The sequence below is a fragment of the Manis pentadactyla genome, chromosome 12 (genome assembly GCF_030020395.1).
Source record: "Manis pentadactyla isolate mManPen7 chromosome 12, mManPen7.hap1, whole genome shotgun sequence".
NCBI classification, from domain to species: Eukaryota; Metazoa; Chordata; class Mammalia; order Pholidota; family Manidae; genus Manis; species Manis pentadactyla.
Genome location: NC_080030.1, coordinates 18,834,657 through 18,850,564, shown reverse-complemented (window position 1 = coordinate 18,850,564; position 15,908 = coordinate 18,834,657). Strand labels below are relative to the sequence as shown.

The 15,908-nt window shown below is 58.3% G+C and overlaps 3 protein-coding genes across 3 annotated transcripts; 2 read left to right on the top strand and 1 right to left on the bottom strand.

Annotated features, from left to right (window-relative positions):
* Positions 1-718: 718 nt before the first annotated feature.
* Positions 719-4,235, top strand: SAMD1 (sterile alpha motif domain containing 1). Its single transcript, XM_057490187.1, has 6 exons — positions 719-841; positions 1,218-2,311; positions 2,724-3,009; positions 3,100-3,196; positions 3,294-3,405; positions 3,498-4,235. Exons 2-6 carry the CDS (start codon positions 1,361-1,363, stop codon positions 3,654-3,656), a joined length of 1,605 nt encoding a protein of 534 aa, XP_057346170.1. The 5' UTR covers positions 719-841; positions 1,218-1,360; the 3' UTR covers positions 3,657-4,235.
* A 923-nt stretch (positions 4,236-5,158) lies between these two features.
* On the top strand, positions 5,159-8,448 carry C12H19orf67 (chromosome 12 C19orf67 homolog). The gene is given in 8 exon segments (XM_036878154.2): positions 5,159-5,714; positions 6,090-6,234; positions 6,356-6,456; positions 6,548-6,733; positions 7,095-7,229; positions 7,678-7,834; positions 8,209-8,319; positions 8,416-8,448. Coding segments are annotated over 8 exon segments (1,206 nt in total). The 5' UTR covers positions 5,159-5,376.
* A 2,532-nt stretch (positions 8,449-10,980) lies between these two features.
* MISP3 (MISP family member 3) lies at positions 10,981-13,169 on the bottom strand. Its single transcript, XM_036879405.2, has 3 exons — positions 12,147-13,169; positions 11,596-11,669; positions 10,981-11,366 (listed from the first exon to the last, which is right to left on the bottom strand). The coding sequence occupies exons 1-3, from the start codon at positions 12,712-12,714 to the stop codon at positions 11,310-11,312; spliced, it is 699 nt and encodes a 232-aa protein (XP_036735300.2). The 5' UTR covers positions 12,715-13,169; the 3' UTR covers positions 10,981-11,309.
* Positions 13,170-15,908: the final 2,739 nt, after the last annotated feature.

The window sequence follows — 15,908 nt, the reverse complement described above, 5'->3', positions numbered from 1 at the left end:
TACAGGCGCAGGGACGATTCAACCTGTGTGCCACGAAGGTCGCGACTTTCTTTCTCTTAAACAGTGTACTGTTGTAAACATTTGAAAATTATTACCAATAAGGTTTCGTTTAAAAAAAAAGTGTCGCTGGTGTTCCCGACTTCGGTCACCCACCCACACAACACCGGGGGGTTGTAAAGAGGATTTCAGGACCCAAGCATTCAAGCTGATCAGGACCTGGCCTGGTGTCCTTATAAGACCGGGTTGGGCCGGAATTCCACCACTCCCCCACACACCCCCGCCCCGAAGGAAAAGGGGGAGCCAAAATGCCCTTTGACCCCTAATTTGGGGACCCCACATCTGTGGCGTGCCCCCTCCGCGTCCACCCCTGGCCGAGAGGGCGCTCTAGGAAGACACTGGGGCCGGCACGCCAGGAGGCCGAGTGGCAGTGGGGGTGGCCCTGGCTGAGGTGGGGCAAAGGGGGAGACAGTGTGCGCCCCCTTCCCGCATCCTCGGCGCGGAGCGCTGGGCCAAGCGCACCGTAGGGGCGCGGGGGCGGGCCGATGGTCACCGCGGCCACCCAGCCGGCGGGCGACGAGTTCCCGGTAAGTGCGGTCCGAGAGCGGAGCGCGCCGGGGAGGCGTGGAGAGGGGGGCTGGGCGCCGGGAACGTCTGGGTCCCGCGCCCAATGGCTGGAGGGCGGCCGAGCGCCGCCCGCCCGCCCCGCCCGCCCCCTTCCCCCTCCTCCGCCCGCTGCTTTCCCCCGCCCCCGCCCCGGCGCCAACTCCGCGGCGCCTCCTTAAAAAGCGCGCGGGAGTTGTAAGGGGGGGCCGGAGCGAGCCGGAGTGAGCGAGATCGCAGGGTAAAGGGGGTGGGCGGGGAGGGGGGCGCCGGGCTCCACCTTAAAAGCGGGCGCGTCGGGGTGGGAGGGAGGAAGGCGGGCGGCGGGGAGAGGGAGGGAGGGAGGGAGGGAAGGAAGGAAGGAAGGGGGGCCGGAGTGTCCCGGGCGCAGGGCGCGCGTGCGGCGGCGGCGGCGGCGGCGGCGGCGGCGGGGAGGGGCCGGCCGCGCCGCGCTCCCCTCCTCCCTCCTCGCATCCCCGGCCCCGCGCGCGCCCAGCAGAAGCGGGTCTGTGTGTGCGTGCGTGCGAGTGAGTGAGTGTGTGCATATTTTTTCTCTCTTTTCTTTCTCTCACTGTTTTTTCTCTCTCGCTCCCTCTCTCGCTTTTTTTTTTGCAAAGAAACAGCAGCGCCGCCGCCGCTCCGCCGAGGCGCTGCGCCCCCCGTGGGGGGGGAGGCGGAGGAGGCGGGCAGCGGCGGAGGGAGGGGGCGCCGCGCTGGGAGGGAGGCAGCGCGCACGGTGCAGCCGGGCCGGGCGGGAGGCATGGCGGGGCCCCCGGCCCTACCCCCGCCGGAGACGGCGGCGGCCGCCACCACGGCGGCCACTGCCTCGTCGTCCGCCGCTTCCCCGCACTACCAAGAGTGGATCCTGGACACCATCGACTCGCTGCGCTCGCGCAAGGCGCGGCCGGACCTGGAGCGCATCTGCCGGATGGTGCGGCGGCGGCACGGCCCGGAGCCGGAGCGCACGCGCGCCGAGCTCGAGAAACTGATCCAGCAGCGCGCCGTGCTCCGAGTCAGCTACAAGGGGAGCATCTCGTACCGCAACGCGGCGCGCGTCCAGCCGCCCCGGCGGGGAGCCACCCCGCCGGCTCCGCCGCGCGCCCCCCGCGGGGGCCCCGCCGCCGCTGCGCCGCCGCCCACGCCCGCCCCGCCGCCACCGCCCGCGCCCGTCGCCGCCGCCCCGGCCCGGGCGCCCCGCGCGGCCGCCGCTGCCGCCGCCACAGCGCCCCCCTCGCCCGGCCCCGCGCAGCCGGGCCCCCGCGCGCAGCGGGCCGCGCCCCTGGCCGCGCCGCCGCCCGCGGCCGCCGCTCCTCCGGCAGTGGCGCCCCCGGCCGGCCCGCGCCGCGCCCCCCCGCCCGCCGGCGCCGCCCGGGAGCCGCCGCTGCCGCCGCCGACACAGCCGCCGGCGCCGCCACAGCAGCAGCAGCCGCTGCCGCCGCCGCCGCAGCCACAGCAGCCGCCGGAGGGGGGCGCGGCGCGGCCCGGCGGCCCGGCGCGGCCCGTGAGCCTGCGGGAAGTCGTGCGCTACCTCGGGGGCAGCGGCGGCGCCGGCGGCCGCCTGACCCGCGGCCGCGTGCAGGGGCTGCTAGAGGAAGAGGCGGCGGCGCGAGGCCGCCTGGAGCGCACCCGCCTCGGAGCGCTCGCGCTGCCCCGCGGGGACAGGCCCGGACGGGCGCCCCCGGCCGCTAGCGCCCGCGCGTCGCGGAGCAAGGTGAGCGCGCCGGAGAGGGGGGGCGCCGCGCGGAGGGCAGGTGCGGGCGAAGTTGGTGGCTGGGGTGCGAGTCCCGGGAGGACTGGGCGCCGGGCAGCCCCGGCTTTGAGCGTCTTCCGCTCGGCGCGTGATGACCTTGGCAAATGACTTAATCTACCCGAGCCTCAGTTTCCTCCGCTCTAAAACACGACTTGATAGCAGTAGCGACCCCTTGGGGTTGTTGAGTGAGTTTAGTAAAATTTGGTTACCCAGGGCTTTAACACAGAGCCTGGCACGAAGTGAATGCGTAAAAGTTAGTCCGAGTGGATATTAAAGGTGGCTATTAGGCACACCTCTCAGCCCTGGATCCCAGTCCCCGGGGCCCGGGGCCAGAACAGCCCCCGACCTCGCGTGCATCTCTCTCCGGCCCCAGAGAAGTGGAGAAGAGCGAGTGCTTGAGAAAGAAGAGGAGGAAGAAGACGATGAGGATGAAGATGACGTGTCTGAGGGTTCCGAGGTGCCCGAAGGTGACCGTCCTTCAGATGCCCAGCACCACCAGCTTAATGGCGAGCGGGGCCCTCAGAATGCTAAGGAGAGGGTCAAGGAGTGGATGCCCTGTGGTCCCCACCAGGGACAGGATGAAGGGCGGGGGCCAGCACCAGGCAGTGGCACCCGCCAGGTGTTCTCCATGGCAGCCATGAATAAGGAAGGGGGATCAGGTAAGACTCCTCTGAGTTGGGGAGGGTGCCTGGGGGGCAGGAACCAAGCCTCAAGACAAAGCCACAGGTATATGCTTTTTTCTTTCCCAGCCTCTGCTACCACTGGGCCAGACTCCCCATCCCCTGTGCCTTTGCCCCCCGGAAAACCAGCCCTACCTGGGACTGATGGGACTCCCTTTGGCTGCCCGTAAGTTGGAGTGTTTATGACATGGGTGTTGCTGCCCAGATGTTTGTAACAGAACCAGGAGAGCATCATGGCTCACTGGTTCCCTCTGTTCTGACAGTTCTGGGCGCAAGGAGAAGCCGTCTGACCCTGTGGAGTGGACGGTGATGGACGTGGTAGAGTACTTCACCGAGGCTGGCTTCCCCGAGCAGGCAACAGCTTTCCAAGAGCAGGTGTGTCCCCAGCCCTGGACTTGCCCCCTCCCTCCCTGGGCCTCAGTGGGGGTCTGCACTGACCCTGCTCTCTCTCCCCTTGTCCCACCCAGGAAATCGATGGCAAGTCTTTGTTGCTCATGCAGCGCACAGATGTGCTGACCGGCCTGTCCATCCGCCTCGGCCCAGCCCTAAAAATCTACGAGCACCACATCAAGGTGTTACAGCAAGGCCACTTTGAGGAGGATGACTCTGATGGCTTTCTAGGCTGAGCCTCCAGCCTCAACCCTGCCCCGACCCATTCTAGCCCCCATCTCACCAAGACCTCTAGAGTCCAGGAGCTGGACGGGGTCACCCTTAGCCCTCCTAACAGATTCCAGTAAGGGGGCATTCTTCCCTATTCATCCCTTCCCTGTGTCTACCCAGCACACACACATTTGGCCCCCAGCATATGCCACACTTCATGACTGAGGAGTGTGGGGTGGGACAGAGACTGCTCATTTGTTGCCAGGAGGCCAACCTTCCCCCAGAGCCTAGGACATTTTTGGGAAAAAAAAAAAAAATGGGGGCTTCCCATCTCCCCTAAATCCTGTTCAGTTCAGCCAGGTGTTTCCTATATAAATGTTTTGTTCTGCCTGTTTTCTTTTTGGTGGGTGGCTTTTCCTCTCTCCCTACCACCTATATCCCACCCCAGTCTGCCCCTGGCCTGCAGCACCTGGGAGCAGCTGGGGTGGTGTCCCTGCGTCTTCCCTCTTCTCTCTTTCTGTTGGTTGTCGCTCCAGCTGGCTGTATTGCTTTTTAATATTGCACCGAAGGTTTTTTAAATAAAGTTTTAAAAGAAAAGAACAAAATACTACGAGTCCATTTTATGAATGGGGTGGGGGAGGGGCACTGAAGAGATACTAGCCTCTGGAAACGTCTAGGGTTAGGACAATTATCTAAAGAGGGAGACAGTAGTGCCAGGCTACCCCGTAGCCAGCTGTAATAGTAACTGCTCTAGGAAAGTAGGACTATTTGCTTAGTTCTATCATCTGCCCCCATGGGAGGTGGGGGTGCACAGTAGGTGCTGAAATATTTGTTGAGTGACTAGCAGTTAACTCTAGGTTTTATTAGCATTTCCTCGACTGTTCTCTCCGCAGCCACATGAGGCAGAGCTCATTAAAAAAAAAAAACACTTTACAGATGAGACAACTGGCTCAGCCAAAGATACTGTTTTCTAAGGGTCACACAGGGTGGAGTCAGACACCTGAGTTATTTACCCTCAAGTCCTTCAGTATAACTAATGTATTTGGCTTCCTAACTATGTATCTAAGTTTTTGCAAGCTACAAAGAATGCAGTCTACAACTATTGGGGTCAGGGTTCTGTTCTGGGCCTACGATGGTAGGGTCTAAACGCCCCGCGGTCCTCCGCATTAACGGAACAGAAGGGATTAGACCAGATGAGATCCTGGAACAGCAGAATGTTTCCAAGTGAAGCTTTTTATTATTGTTAGTAGTAATAATAGCTACAAGTCCCTACTAAGTTTCTCAACTCCATCAGAGTTCTAAAAAATATATACAGATTGGGCGGCCCGGGAGTCAGAAACTGCGAGTGAGGGTCAGGGCGATCCGGGTTTGGATGCACGGTAGAGGCCCCTCCCTAGGAACTGTCTCAGAGAGATAGTTGTCCCCCGGGTTGCACTCCCAAGACTTGACCGCGCCAGGGACCGCCCAGGTCGCCCCCCCTCGGACGCGTCCCCCTGCCAGGTTCCGGGAGCGCGTGTGTGCGCTGGGCCCTGCGGGCGCGCAGCGCCGACCTGAGCGGCGCGCCCCTCCCGCGTGTTGAAATTTCAAACGAACACGGCACCGGTAGAGAGGTCAAAGCAGGGGCGAGTTGGTGGGAGCCGCGCTCGCAGCCCACGCGAGTCCGAGGTTCCTGGCGCGGGGTCCAAACCGCGGCCAACGTGACCGTTGGAGGCTTAAAGCGCTCGGATCCCCGCCTACCGCCCCACGATGGCTACCGAGCAGTGGTTCGCGGAGCCGCTGCCGCCGGGCCCTGGGGAAACGCCGCCTCTGGACGACTTGGAACTTGGGGCACAGCCCTGCGGAGACCCCTTGCGGTCGACACCCACTGGCCAACCTGGGGACCCACCAGAGCCGGAGCCTGAGGACGTTCAGGGACAGCCGCTGGAGGCTCCCACCTCTACTACATCCACCAAGTGTCTGGCCCTGGGCCCTGGGACCGCTACTCCTTCTCGTCTAAGCTTGGACACCATGTTCAGCCCCATCACCGAACAGCTCCGCTACCTGCTCAAGAAGGCAGATGATTTCCAGAGCTATTTGCTCTACTGGTGATGCTGGCTACCAGTTTGAGACCCCAAAGGATAATGGGATTCCCAGTCCGGGGTGGGGGGGGGCTGTGATTCTCCCAATACCCACTGGGATCTCCTGCGAGGTTCTTTAAACCCTAAATATTTGGAATCCCACCTTGCAGGGAATTTTGAATGAAAGTCAGTTGTGGGACTCAGGTGTCAGCATTTTAACAAGTGTTCCAAATGGTTTTGATGAAGTAGTCCTGGAGAATGCTCTGGGAAAGGCCTGGCACTGGGGAATTTTGTAATGCGGGGGTGGGGGTCTGGGCCTGGGATACAGGTGGCAGGTGAGTAGAATGGGAGAGATTGGGTGGGGCGAGGGATCTCAGCAAAGGCACCCTTCTCTACTTTCAGCAGGGACTGGGTGCCGAAAGAGCAGCTGGCAAAGGCCATGCCCACCTTCTTAAAGATGTGTGAGCCCTATTTCCTGTATGTGGAGGCAGTTGCACGGAGTGTGCCCCCCATCAATGGAGCCCTACAAAAGCTGGTCCAAAAGGGGGTGTGTGGAGCAGTTTTCCTAGATCCCATGCACCTTTCTTCATCCCTCAGGCCTGGCTGGTAGATGTTGGGGGAGGTACTCCTGGCAGACCAGCTAATTTCATTATGGCCCCTCTTTGCAGCTGTTGGAGATTTCCCAGCATCTGACCCTGCGCCTGGAACAGCTGGTCCGCATGTATGCCTCTTTTGGGTTTGTTGTCCTGGAGGAGACTGACCCCTTAAGGTAAAAGGGTAGGAGACTGAGAGTGGGGATGGGGGTAGAGTTAGGGAGTCCAGACTCCAGCCTCATTCCCCAATCTCCCATCAACTTCCAGCGTCTCCTGCTTCTTCTGTGGAAGGTTCTCTATCAGCCCTTCCCACGAGGTGTCCATCTTCCGATACTGTGCCCCAGCTGCATACACAGCCAGCCACTTCCCCCAATACCTCTATAAGAAGATGCGCTGGAACCTGGAAACCATCCCAAAGCCCAGTGGCCGGGGACAAGATTCCCATGTGGATTAGTGAGTCCCCCTCACCAGAATCAAAGTCCTCCCCTCTCTATGCAGAATGCCAGTATGGGCCTCTGAACGACCCCCACCCCCCTCAACCCACACCACTAAAGAATAGAAAACCAAACAGGAAGCCAGGGACCCTTGAAAGGCCATTCCCACCTTTTAAAAAAACCAATCCTCCCATCAAAATAAAAGTTTTCATCTTAAAAGTAGGCTGGCAAGGAAAAAGGCCTTAGTATTGAGTCATATCCCTGCCTGTGACTTTGAGGGCAACTTCTAATGAGTTTCCATCTCACCTTCGAAATTAAAGCCCTCAACTGAAGAAGCAAGGAAACTACTCACTCTTTATTGCTGCCCCTTTCCTTCCCAGCTACTTCCTGTGCTATCGCAATACATGGGAAGACACAGGCCAGCATCCTGCCTATTCATGTCCCCAGATGCAGAAGCTGTGGTCCATTGGCCGGTGGGTGCCACTAGGACCAGCTGAGGATGACCTCTATTCATGGTAGGACTGAGGGTGATGGCAAGATGGGCTTTTTGTGCTCTGAAGGGAGAGGCAGAATTCCAGCAGACACCATCCACCTCCCTCCCCACACTCTTTGCTTTGATAGCATTTTATTGTGCCGTGAGAAGTGCTTTGTGCAGACTTGTGTAGCAACCATTGAGGTTTATACCATTAGCCCCATTTTCAAGGAGGTGCTCAGAGAGGTTAAGTTACCTGCCCAAGGACACACAGCTAGCTGCATGATTGGCCAGGTTACAACTAGAGTTGTCAAGCCACCCAGAGCCATTACCCTCTAAGTTTCTGATCAACAAGGAAACCACTTTCCCTCAGGGTTTTTCCCAACCCCAGCTGAAACAAACCCTCTTTCAGCCACAGCCTCTCATCCTAGGGGAGGGGCTCCCGAGAAGCAGGGGCGGTCATGTCCAGGCCTGTCTGTCCCGGCCCCCAGGATTTTGTGTCCGCAGCCTCCTGGGGACTATCAGCAGATGCTGATCATCGGCTTCGAGGAGCCATCGCACACGCTGGCCACCGACCTCCTGGTGCAAATTCTCATCGGCCAGTCAGGCCCGGCCCACCCCACAAGCGCGGCGGGGCTGGCGGCGTGAGCCGCGCCAGGGTCTCCAACCTGGAAAGAGGGTGGGGGCTGGAGCTTGACAGTTTCAAACTCCAGAAGAGGGAGCAAGGGAGGGGCTCACTCGTTCTCCTAGTGCACTTAGGCCTCGCCTTCCAAAGGGCCAAGTCGAGCTGGCCTGTCCTCACCAGGTCCGGCCAGGCTGCGGAGCCCTGCGGGTGGACACCCAAGTTTTGTGTTAAATAAAAGATAGAGTTCAGCAGCTCAGCGTCCGCTTGGAGAGCCGCACCCCTCCTCTTAGGGCGCCGCACCCCTCCTCTTGGGGCGAGAAAGTCCCGCCCACTCGCGCTGCCTTGTGGGAAATGTAGTCTTTGGAAAAAGTCCTCCCACGGGCGTTTGGGAACTCAGAGCATGCGCAGAGACGCACTTGAAGCAAAAAGGGAAGTAGCGGCGCCTGTCAACAACCGGAACCCAGAAAACCGCAAGTTTCGGGTAGCCGGGAAATTCAACGCCTACTGGGTGGGAAGGGATCCTGAACCACGCCCACTCTCATATTTTTACCCCGGAAGTGACTTCTTTGTACCGTAAAAGACTGTATTTCCCGATATGCCCCAGGAGAGGGCCCAAGATGAGTTTCTTAAGGGCTGAGGCAGGTCTTCCTTTTCCAAGCTTTTGAATCACGGGGTGTTCGGGTAGCGGCGGGGGCCGGGGGGGTGGTGGCAGAGCGGTAAGGAACTCCACCCTGGGATCTCTAAGTCCCACTCCCACCTTGGACTGGAGAGGACACCCGAACGGACAAAGGTGAATTTACCTGTCCAAAGCTATGGCGAGGTAGTGGAGGAGCCTGGACCTGAACTGGGTCACTCTGATCGCATCTGATCCCTTGCCAGGGGAGGGGTGCCCTTCTTCAGCTTCGAGTTATCGCCTTTCAACTAAGAGACCCCTTTTGGGTCCCCCTGGTAATTTCGGAGTCGGAGAAGAGACCTAGAGCTCCCTGCCTTTAGGCTTTTGAGCAAAACTCTCGCTTACCTAATAGCCCCTGGCACATAGTATTATCACAAGCCCCAGTTTACAGATGACAAAAACGGACGGGAGAGGTGAAGTAATTAAGGATTGGACACCAAAATTCTTGCTCTTTGCGGGGCGGTGCTTCTGGTGGCGATTTCTTACTGCATCAAAGTTTTCAGTCTACAGCCCAGGTCTGAGTGAGTTCAGGCGGGTTCTGAAGCTCCCCAGTACCATTTGAGGTAGCTGCTGTGAGTTCCCTTACCCAAACCCCACTCTGTAAGATTCTTTAGACTAGCCTGGTTCAATAGAAATATGAATTAAGCCACAAATTTGAGTCACATATGTAATTTCAACCTTCCTAGTAACCGTGTTTTTGAAAGAGGGCAGATTTTGATATTTTTATTTAATCCAATATATTCAAAATATTTCAATATAATCAATGTTAGAAATTATTGATACTTCCTTTTTTTTCTCTAAGTTTTGAAATCTGGTGTGTATTTTACACTTAGAGCACATCTTAATTCAGACTAGCCACATGCAGCCTTAGGCTGTCTCCCTTAAGAAAAATCCACAGGTGACTTGAGACTAAAGGTTTCAGGTGGTTGGAGGTGTTACTGGGAAAGGAATAAAACAGGACTGATTTTCTGGGTCCTTGTTGCTTGGGAACTTTCTACACCCATGATTTTCCAACTTTAGGGGGCCTCAGAATCATGTGGAAGGTTTGATCAGTCTTGGATGGAGCCCAAGAATGTGTGTTTCAAACAAGTTCCCAAGTAAGGCTGATGCTGCTGGTCCCAGCACCACACCTTGAGAACTGCTAGCCTACATCTGTATCATGGTTCTCAAACTTGGCTCCATGTTGGAAGCATCTGGGGAGCTGTAAGAAGTACTGATGCCAAGGCCCCCATCAGATTGATTTATTTGGTATAAGGGTGGTTTTAATTTTCAGGAAAGTTCAAGAACCCAGGTCTACACGTAAGCAGTCCTGTCAGCTCTACATGCTTAGTTCTTAGATCCTTTGATGGGAATTAAGAACAGGATCTGGGGGTTTCCATTGCCCATCTTGGCAGTGCTGGCTCTTTCATCCTCTCTCTCCAGGCCTCCCTGAGTCAGTCAAGCATGTGGTCTGTAGGCTGATGATGGGATTGGGGGGTGAATGGATCCTTTTTGGGCTCAGCTGCTGTTGGGGTAAATGCTGTGTGAGCAATCTTTCATCCTTCATTGGCCATTTGTTGTCCCTATGCAGGTTCAAGCCTGTTGCTAGATCCAGGGCCTACAGAATTGGATAAATACAGGAGTTTAAACAATGATTCCAAAACATTCCTGAGTCTCAACATTTTCTGGTTCTCAGTGAACCTCTATGAAGCTGGTACACCAAAAACAAGGGAATACACTGAACAGACAGACTCTTAAACTTGGGGTGTTAACAGCCTCTTGAATACCACCTAGAAGGGCCTTGGACCCCTTGTCTTGAGACAGAAGTTAAGGAGGGCCTGCTGATTGACAGCTACAAAGTCTATTGCTGCTCCCTCCTGCGTGTCCCCCATTTAAAAAATGTTCCAATAGTCACATTTAAAGTTCAGCATACTTCTTTTTTAAAGGCTGGGTTTCCAGTTGCTTTGGAAAAGCAAAAGCTCTGACACCACAGATCACTCATTGGTAACACAGCTGATAGGGAGAAACTTAGCTGCCCATTGAAACGGGGCATTTGTTTCCCAGCACACCCATCTCTCATAATATCTGCCTGGGGCCTGTAGGCATCTAAGATTTTCTATCACTGGGGAGATTATAAGTGGCTTTGTATGCCCTGTTAATAAGCATGTACTCTCAGCCCCGCCTTTTTTGAGAAGTCGCTATTGTCCACGTCTCCAGGACAGGAACAGCCTCATCACCTCCCTTTAGCCAGCGCCCAGTGCGGGGCACTCCACTGGCACCAAACGGAGACAAAATTTAGTAAAGGAGGGCTTGAACTCCGTCGTCCAGACGCCGCAGTTCGCGCACGCACCGCCAGGGGACACTAAGACCCGGGCTGGGCAGTGGGAAACCAGCAGCCCGGGAACGGGGTGATAAGGGCACAATTCCGCATTCCTCTGCTGAGGCTTTCTTAAGACTTCCTCCGCTCGCCGCGCTCCCGCCCCACCCCAGGAAAATAGGACCCAGAAGAAAAGAGCCTGCACTGCCCAAAAAGAAAGGGCTTTACTGGGGACAGGGGATGGGCAAACAAGGCGGTCCTCCAGCAGTCAAGGCCGGAGCCAGAGGCTAGTTAGGTTTGCAGTTAGGCATTAATGGGTTGGACAGTTTCACTTGGCGGGATTGTGCGTGGTGGCGTTTCCCAACGCGCACTGCAGTTTTATAGAAGAGGCTGGTCAGTTTCACAAAGGTCCAAAGATGGGCTAGTCAATTTCATCTTCCCTGGCTCAGACCGCTGGCCGTTCTCTTGGCCTCCCGCCGATCCGGAGGCCACTCCTGGGCGCCCCTGCCGGGGTCCTCTGATGGGCATGTTACTTCCGGCCGTGGGTCCCCGTCGGCTCGAACCTCAAGGTTTCTTTCTGCTCTTCCTGGGAGAGGGGGGGCAAACCGAGGGCCAGCTTCAGGGACCGCGCATCGCGCACCCAGGCGCAGGCTGGGGCAGTTTGGATCCCAGGACCACCGCCTCCTCGTTACCCTCTGGCCGCGCCGGGACTTTGTGTCCTACCCCAGAGTAACCTCCCAGGGGGCGCCAACACCTCGGCGCCGCGAGCGGGGCGGGGCACCGACAAACGCCACCGCCACGAGGGAAGAGCTCACCTGCCCCAGGCCGTTTTCCGAAGCCCTTCTGCGGGGAGGCCAGATCATCGCCAGCTTTCCGTCACCGCCGCTCGCTGCAGGGGAAGAGGTGTTCAGCCGGGGGTGCCCCTCTCACCGGCTGGAGGCGGCCGGGACGGAGGAAGCCGGCCGCGCTACTTAAACACACAGGCGTTTACCTCCCCCGGCCCCATGGAGGCCTCCATTCGGAGGGAGGAAGGGAGGCAGAGACCCGAATTATTCACTGGGAGGACCCAAGAGTGAGAACCCAGGCAGGGTCCCCTGCAACCCGACAAAGACACCTGGAATCCTCCTCCCTTCCCCCACCACGAGTCCATGGAGCGGATCGCGGAGTCTAGCACTGCGAGCGGGGGCTGGAGCACAGGGACTGGGCAGCCCGGGAGGGTAGGCAGGGAACGGGGAGTTAAGAGGAGGTCTCAGGAGTCTGCGAGCCAGGAAGCGGGCCCTGGGAATCAGGAGGCCAGAGAGGGGGTAATCTATGAGGGAGGCCGGAGCCCTACGGGGGTCCCGACGTCCGAGTGCGTATGGCTTACCCATGAGGCTCGGCGCGGGCTCCTTGAACTCGGCAGTGCCATAGACGCTGAGACGCTGGCGCTGCAGCTCCCGCTCGCGCTCATGCACTTCGCGCACCTCCTGCTCCAGCAGCGACGGCGCGATCGGTGGCGGGATGCGGGCCAGCACCCGGCAGCGGCCCTGCACGGCCGAGGGCGGCCGGCCTCCGTACTCGAGCAGCCTCTGCGGGTCAGCGCTGCCCTCCACCGCCGATGAGGAGCCACTTCCCCCCGCGGCCTCAAAGAAGCGCTTGAGCTCGCCCAGTGGCTGCGGCGGCTGCCGGGCCCACTGCTCCGGGGCTTCAGGGCGCACTAGCGCCGCCTGCCGGTGGGCCTCCCGCTCGATGTCTCGCTGCATCTGCGCGCCCGCCCGCGCGCGCTCCAAGGCGCGCGGCAGCGCGGGGCCGGATCCCGGCAAGCTGAGCACCGGCCTCACCCTCAGCTCGACGAGTTCGCGGCCGGCGCGGCCCGGGCTCAGGCCCCGGCTCCGGCGCAGGCTCTCCTCGCGTTCACAGCTGCGGCGGATTTCTAGCTCGATGGGCGTCTCCATGAACAGCTCCTCTGGGGGCTGTTGTGGGGTCTCGGGGCTCAGCAAACGCAGCCAAGGAGCTTCCAAGTCTGCCCCTGAAGAGGAAGAGCCGGAGGGAGACACTGTCCCGGGACCTCAGAGCTTCGCTCTTCAGACGGCTCGGCGTCGTGGCTACCTGGGCCAGGACTCTCAAAGCTCCCAGCTGCGGACGTCTCAGGGCGCTCTGCGTCCTGCCCGGCTGATGGCCCGAGGACTTTGCTCTCTTGCTTGGTGGTCTCCGAACCCTGCTTTGCTCGGACTTATCTGTCTGACTAGAGGAACTCGGGGCCCCACTCTTCGAACGACCCCAGGGCTCCGCTTTCCGGCCCGGGGTCGTCGGTATCCAGGCTTGGGAGCAATGCGGAAGGCTTAGTTCCCAGCACCGGGAGGGTTGATGCCCAGAGCTGGAACACTGCTCTGCGCGGCACCTCTGGCCGTCGTCGCCGCCCGAGGATTCCAAGGCGTCGCCTGCACCGGCCTCTTCTCTGACCCTCCCCTGGCCTCCAAGAACGGCCCCCGGGGGCAGGGCCGGGCACCGCCCCCTGCACCTGCCTGAAGGGCTCTGGCCCCGCCCTCGAGGCGGGAGAGCCTTGACAGGGCACCGAATTTCGTCCACTGACGCTCCTCAGGGCACCGGACTTCTTGGAAGAAGGCTTCCCTAGACTAGTCCGCTACCGGTGGGGCCAGTCCAGGTGCTGTTTCACTCAATGGACGCCAGCCACCCCGGCACCTTTTTGGCCCTGAGATCCCCGCATTGCCAGAAGGCTTGGCCCCAGCGGCGCGCTGGGCTGGGCTCTGAACCAATGGCTTTCTGCTGGGGGTGTCTCCCGAAGCCACCTTTCCAGGGCCTTGGCAGCCCCGCCCAGCCGGTACCACCCAGCAAGCAGCGACGCCCCTGGCCTCTGGTCAGCCCATTCACATTTCACCCCTGCGGCGTTCAGCGCGGGCTGGTGAGGGCGCCAGGAGCCGTCTCAAGGCGTGCCGGGGTCTTCCTCCCGGAGCCTGGGTTCTGCGAGGCTTCCAGCGGTACGCCGCTGCCGGCGCCAAGCTGCCCGCGCTGCCCTCACCCCGTTCCCGAAAGTCCGCGGGGCTTCCGCAGCCAAGCGCACTCCCAGACTGAGGGTAGAGGGAGGGACGGACCTAGAGAGAGTGCCCAGGGCTCAGCCCAGCGTCTGCGGTTGAAAGTCGGTCACCTTGGGCCCAGGCGGCTGGGAAAGTCCCAAAGAGGTATTCAAGCTTGCCGGCGGGAGCAGCTCCCTGCAGGTGGGGCCAGAGCGTGCGTTCCAGGGCAGGATCAACTCTCCCACAGAGGGGACCCACCCCCAGGGACTTGTCCACTCTCTTCCAGCAGGCTCTCTCCAAAACCCCCTTCCGTCCCTCTCTTTCCATACTGGGGTGACCAGGAAGAAAGATTTAATTATCTAGAGAAAGTGGGAGGCCACACAGCCTCAGGAACCCCCAATAATCCAACTGATCACTCCTTCCCCCAGCTCCCTGACTGCCCTGGTGTCCCCTCTCCCCTCCTCCTCTCTTATTCTACTCCCTCCTGAGTCCCAATCTCAACCTGCTGCCCTCCTCCCTCTGACCTCATTGGCCTAATTGGAATTGGGCCCTACTGGATTCCATCCCATTCTCTCAGTTCCCTTGTTTGTAAAATGGGAATAGCACTGCCTACTTGCTTGTGAGATGATGATGATTAAAGTATGCCTTTGGAGAGAGTTGTTTCTTATAATGTTCTTTCCACTTTATCACCTCCTGCCTCTCCTTCGGCCATGCCAGCCGTGCTTTTGGTCCCACCATCCCACTGAGATTCCTCCATCCAAGGACACTGATGAACTCCCTTTGCCAGACCTGGTCACTGGCTCTTCCCTGACTTCCTCTCCATTTGCCCCTCCGTCTCCAAGGACACCACTCTCTTTGTTTTCCTCCTATCTCCAGCGCATCTCTTCTCAGATCTGTGTTGCACCTGCTCAACAGGTTCCTTCCCCTCGGGCTTCCATGGAGGTTGGCTGATGGGAGAGAGGAGAGTGAGGTCAGGATGTTTATCCCACATCTCTTCCCTCTGTGGAGCTACACACAGCTGACTCTTTCTCTAGGTCCAAGGGGTGTTAAGAGCTGCTGGCTGTTGCTAACCTAGGGTGTTTACAATACCTTGATCATTTCCTTAAATCTTTGTAAACCCTCTCCTTACTAAGTTCTCATCAATTACTGTTTGAGTACACACATTCTCTTTCCTGCCCACACTCAGATCCTGACAAATTCCAATCTCATGCTTTAATCGTCATCTGTGTGCTGATGTCTTTCAAATTTATATCTCTAGCTCTGACTTCTCGCCTGGTTTTGGACTCATGTCCAGAAGCCTCTAGTCTAATATATAAGTCCAACTGAACACTTTCAAAAGTGAACTCTTGGTTGCCCCCTCAACCTAACTCTCCCCTACTATGTATGGGAACTCACCCATTCTGTTTTTCATGCCCCAAACCTAGGACTCAGCCTCAGTTTCTCTCTTTCCCTCAGTTCCCCTCCAAACCACCCTATATTGGAGGCCCTGCCTCCAAAACATATTCTGAATGTATCCACTATCTCTCCCAGCCACTTTTACCACCCTCCACTGGCTCCCCACCAAACTTAGAAGAAAAATCCAAAATCCCTACTTGGGCCCAGAAGTCCCCACCCACTTCACCGATCTCATCTTCTGATACTCTCTCCCTAGATCACTCCTCCCTCCTACATTCCAGCCTTAGTTCTCTCAAACCACCCAACTGCATTCCCACCGCAGGGCCTTTGCATTTGCTTTTCTTCCTGCTTGGAATGACTCATCACACAGCTGGCTTCTGCTATTCAGCTAGTGGCTCAAATGTCACTTCAGACAAGTAGTCCTTGATCACCCAGCCTGCACCCTATACAGCCCTTCTCCATAACTCCATAGTTACTTCCTGTAACTAACCCTATACTGCAGTTATACCAGTCACCTTTATTCCATTTATTTGTATATGATGTCTCCCCACCACCACCACTAGGAAGTGACCTGCATGGTAACATTTTCTGTTTGTCTTGCTTACCTCTACAGCCAAATCCCCTGTGCCTAGAACAGTGCCTGACACATAACTGTTACTTAAGAATTATTACTTAGTGGTACTCACTAGGTGCCTACCCCAACTCCTGCACAGGGAATA

What these genes read in the sequence shown, in the direction of transcription:
- SAMD1 (XM_057490187.1), top strand. Translation starts at nt 1,361, where the DNA reads ATGGCGGGGCCCCCGGCCCTACCCCCGCCGGAGACGGCGGCGGCCGCC. An exon ending in GAATAAGGAAGGGGGATCAG is followed by an intron (nt 3,010 to 3,099) that starts GTAAGACTCCTC and finishes TTTCTTTCCCAG; the next exon opens with CCTCTGCTACCACTGGGCCA. An exon ending in CAACAGCTTTCCAAGAGCAG is followed by an intron (nt 3,406 to 3,497) that starts GTGTGTCCCCAG and finishes TGTCCCACCCAG; the next exon opens with GAAATCGATGGCAAGTCTTT.
- MISP3 (XM_036879405.2), bottom strand. Translation starts at nt 12,714, where the DNA reads ATGGAGACGCCCATCGAGCTAGAAATCCGCCGCAGCTGTGAACGCGAG. An exon ending in GCCCGCGCCGAGCCTCATGG is followed by an intron (nt 11,670 to 12,146) that starts GTAAGCCATACG and finishes CTTCCCCTGCAG; the next exon opens with CGAGCGGCGGTGACGGAAAG. An exon ending in CGGAAAACGGCCTGGGGCAG is followed by an intron (nt 11,367 to 11,595) that starts GTGAGCTCTTCC and finishes CCCCTCTCCCAG; the next exon opens with GAAGAGCAGAAAGAAACCTT.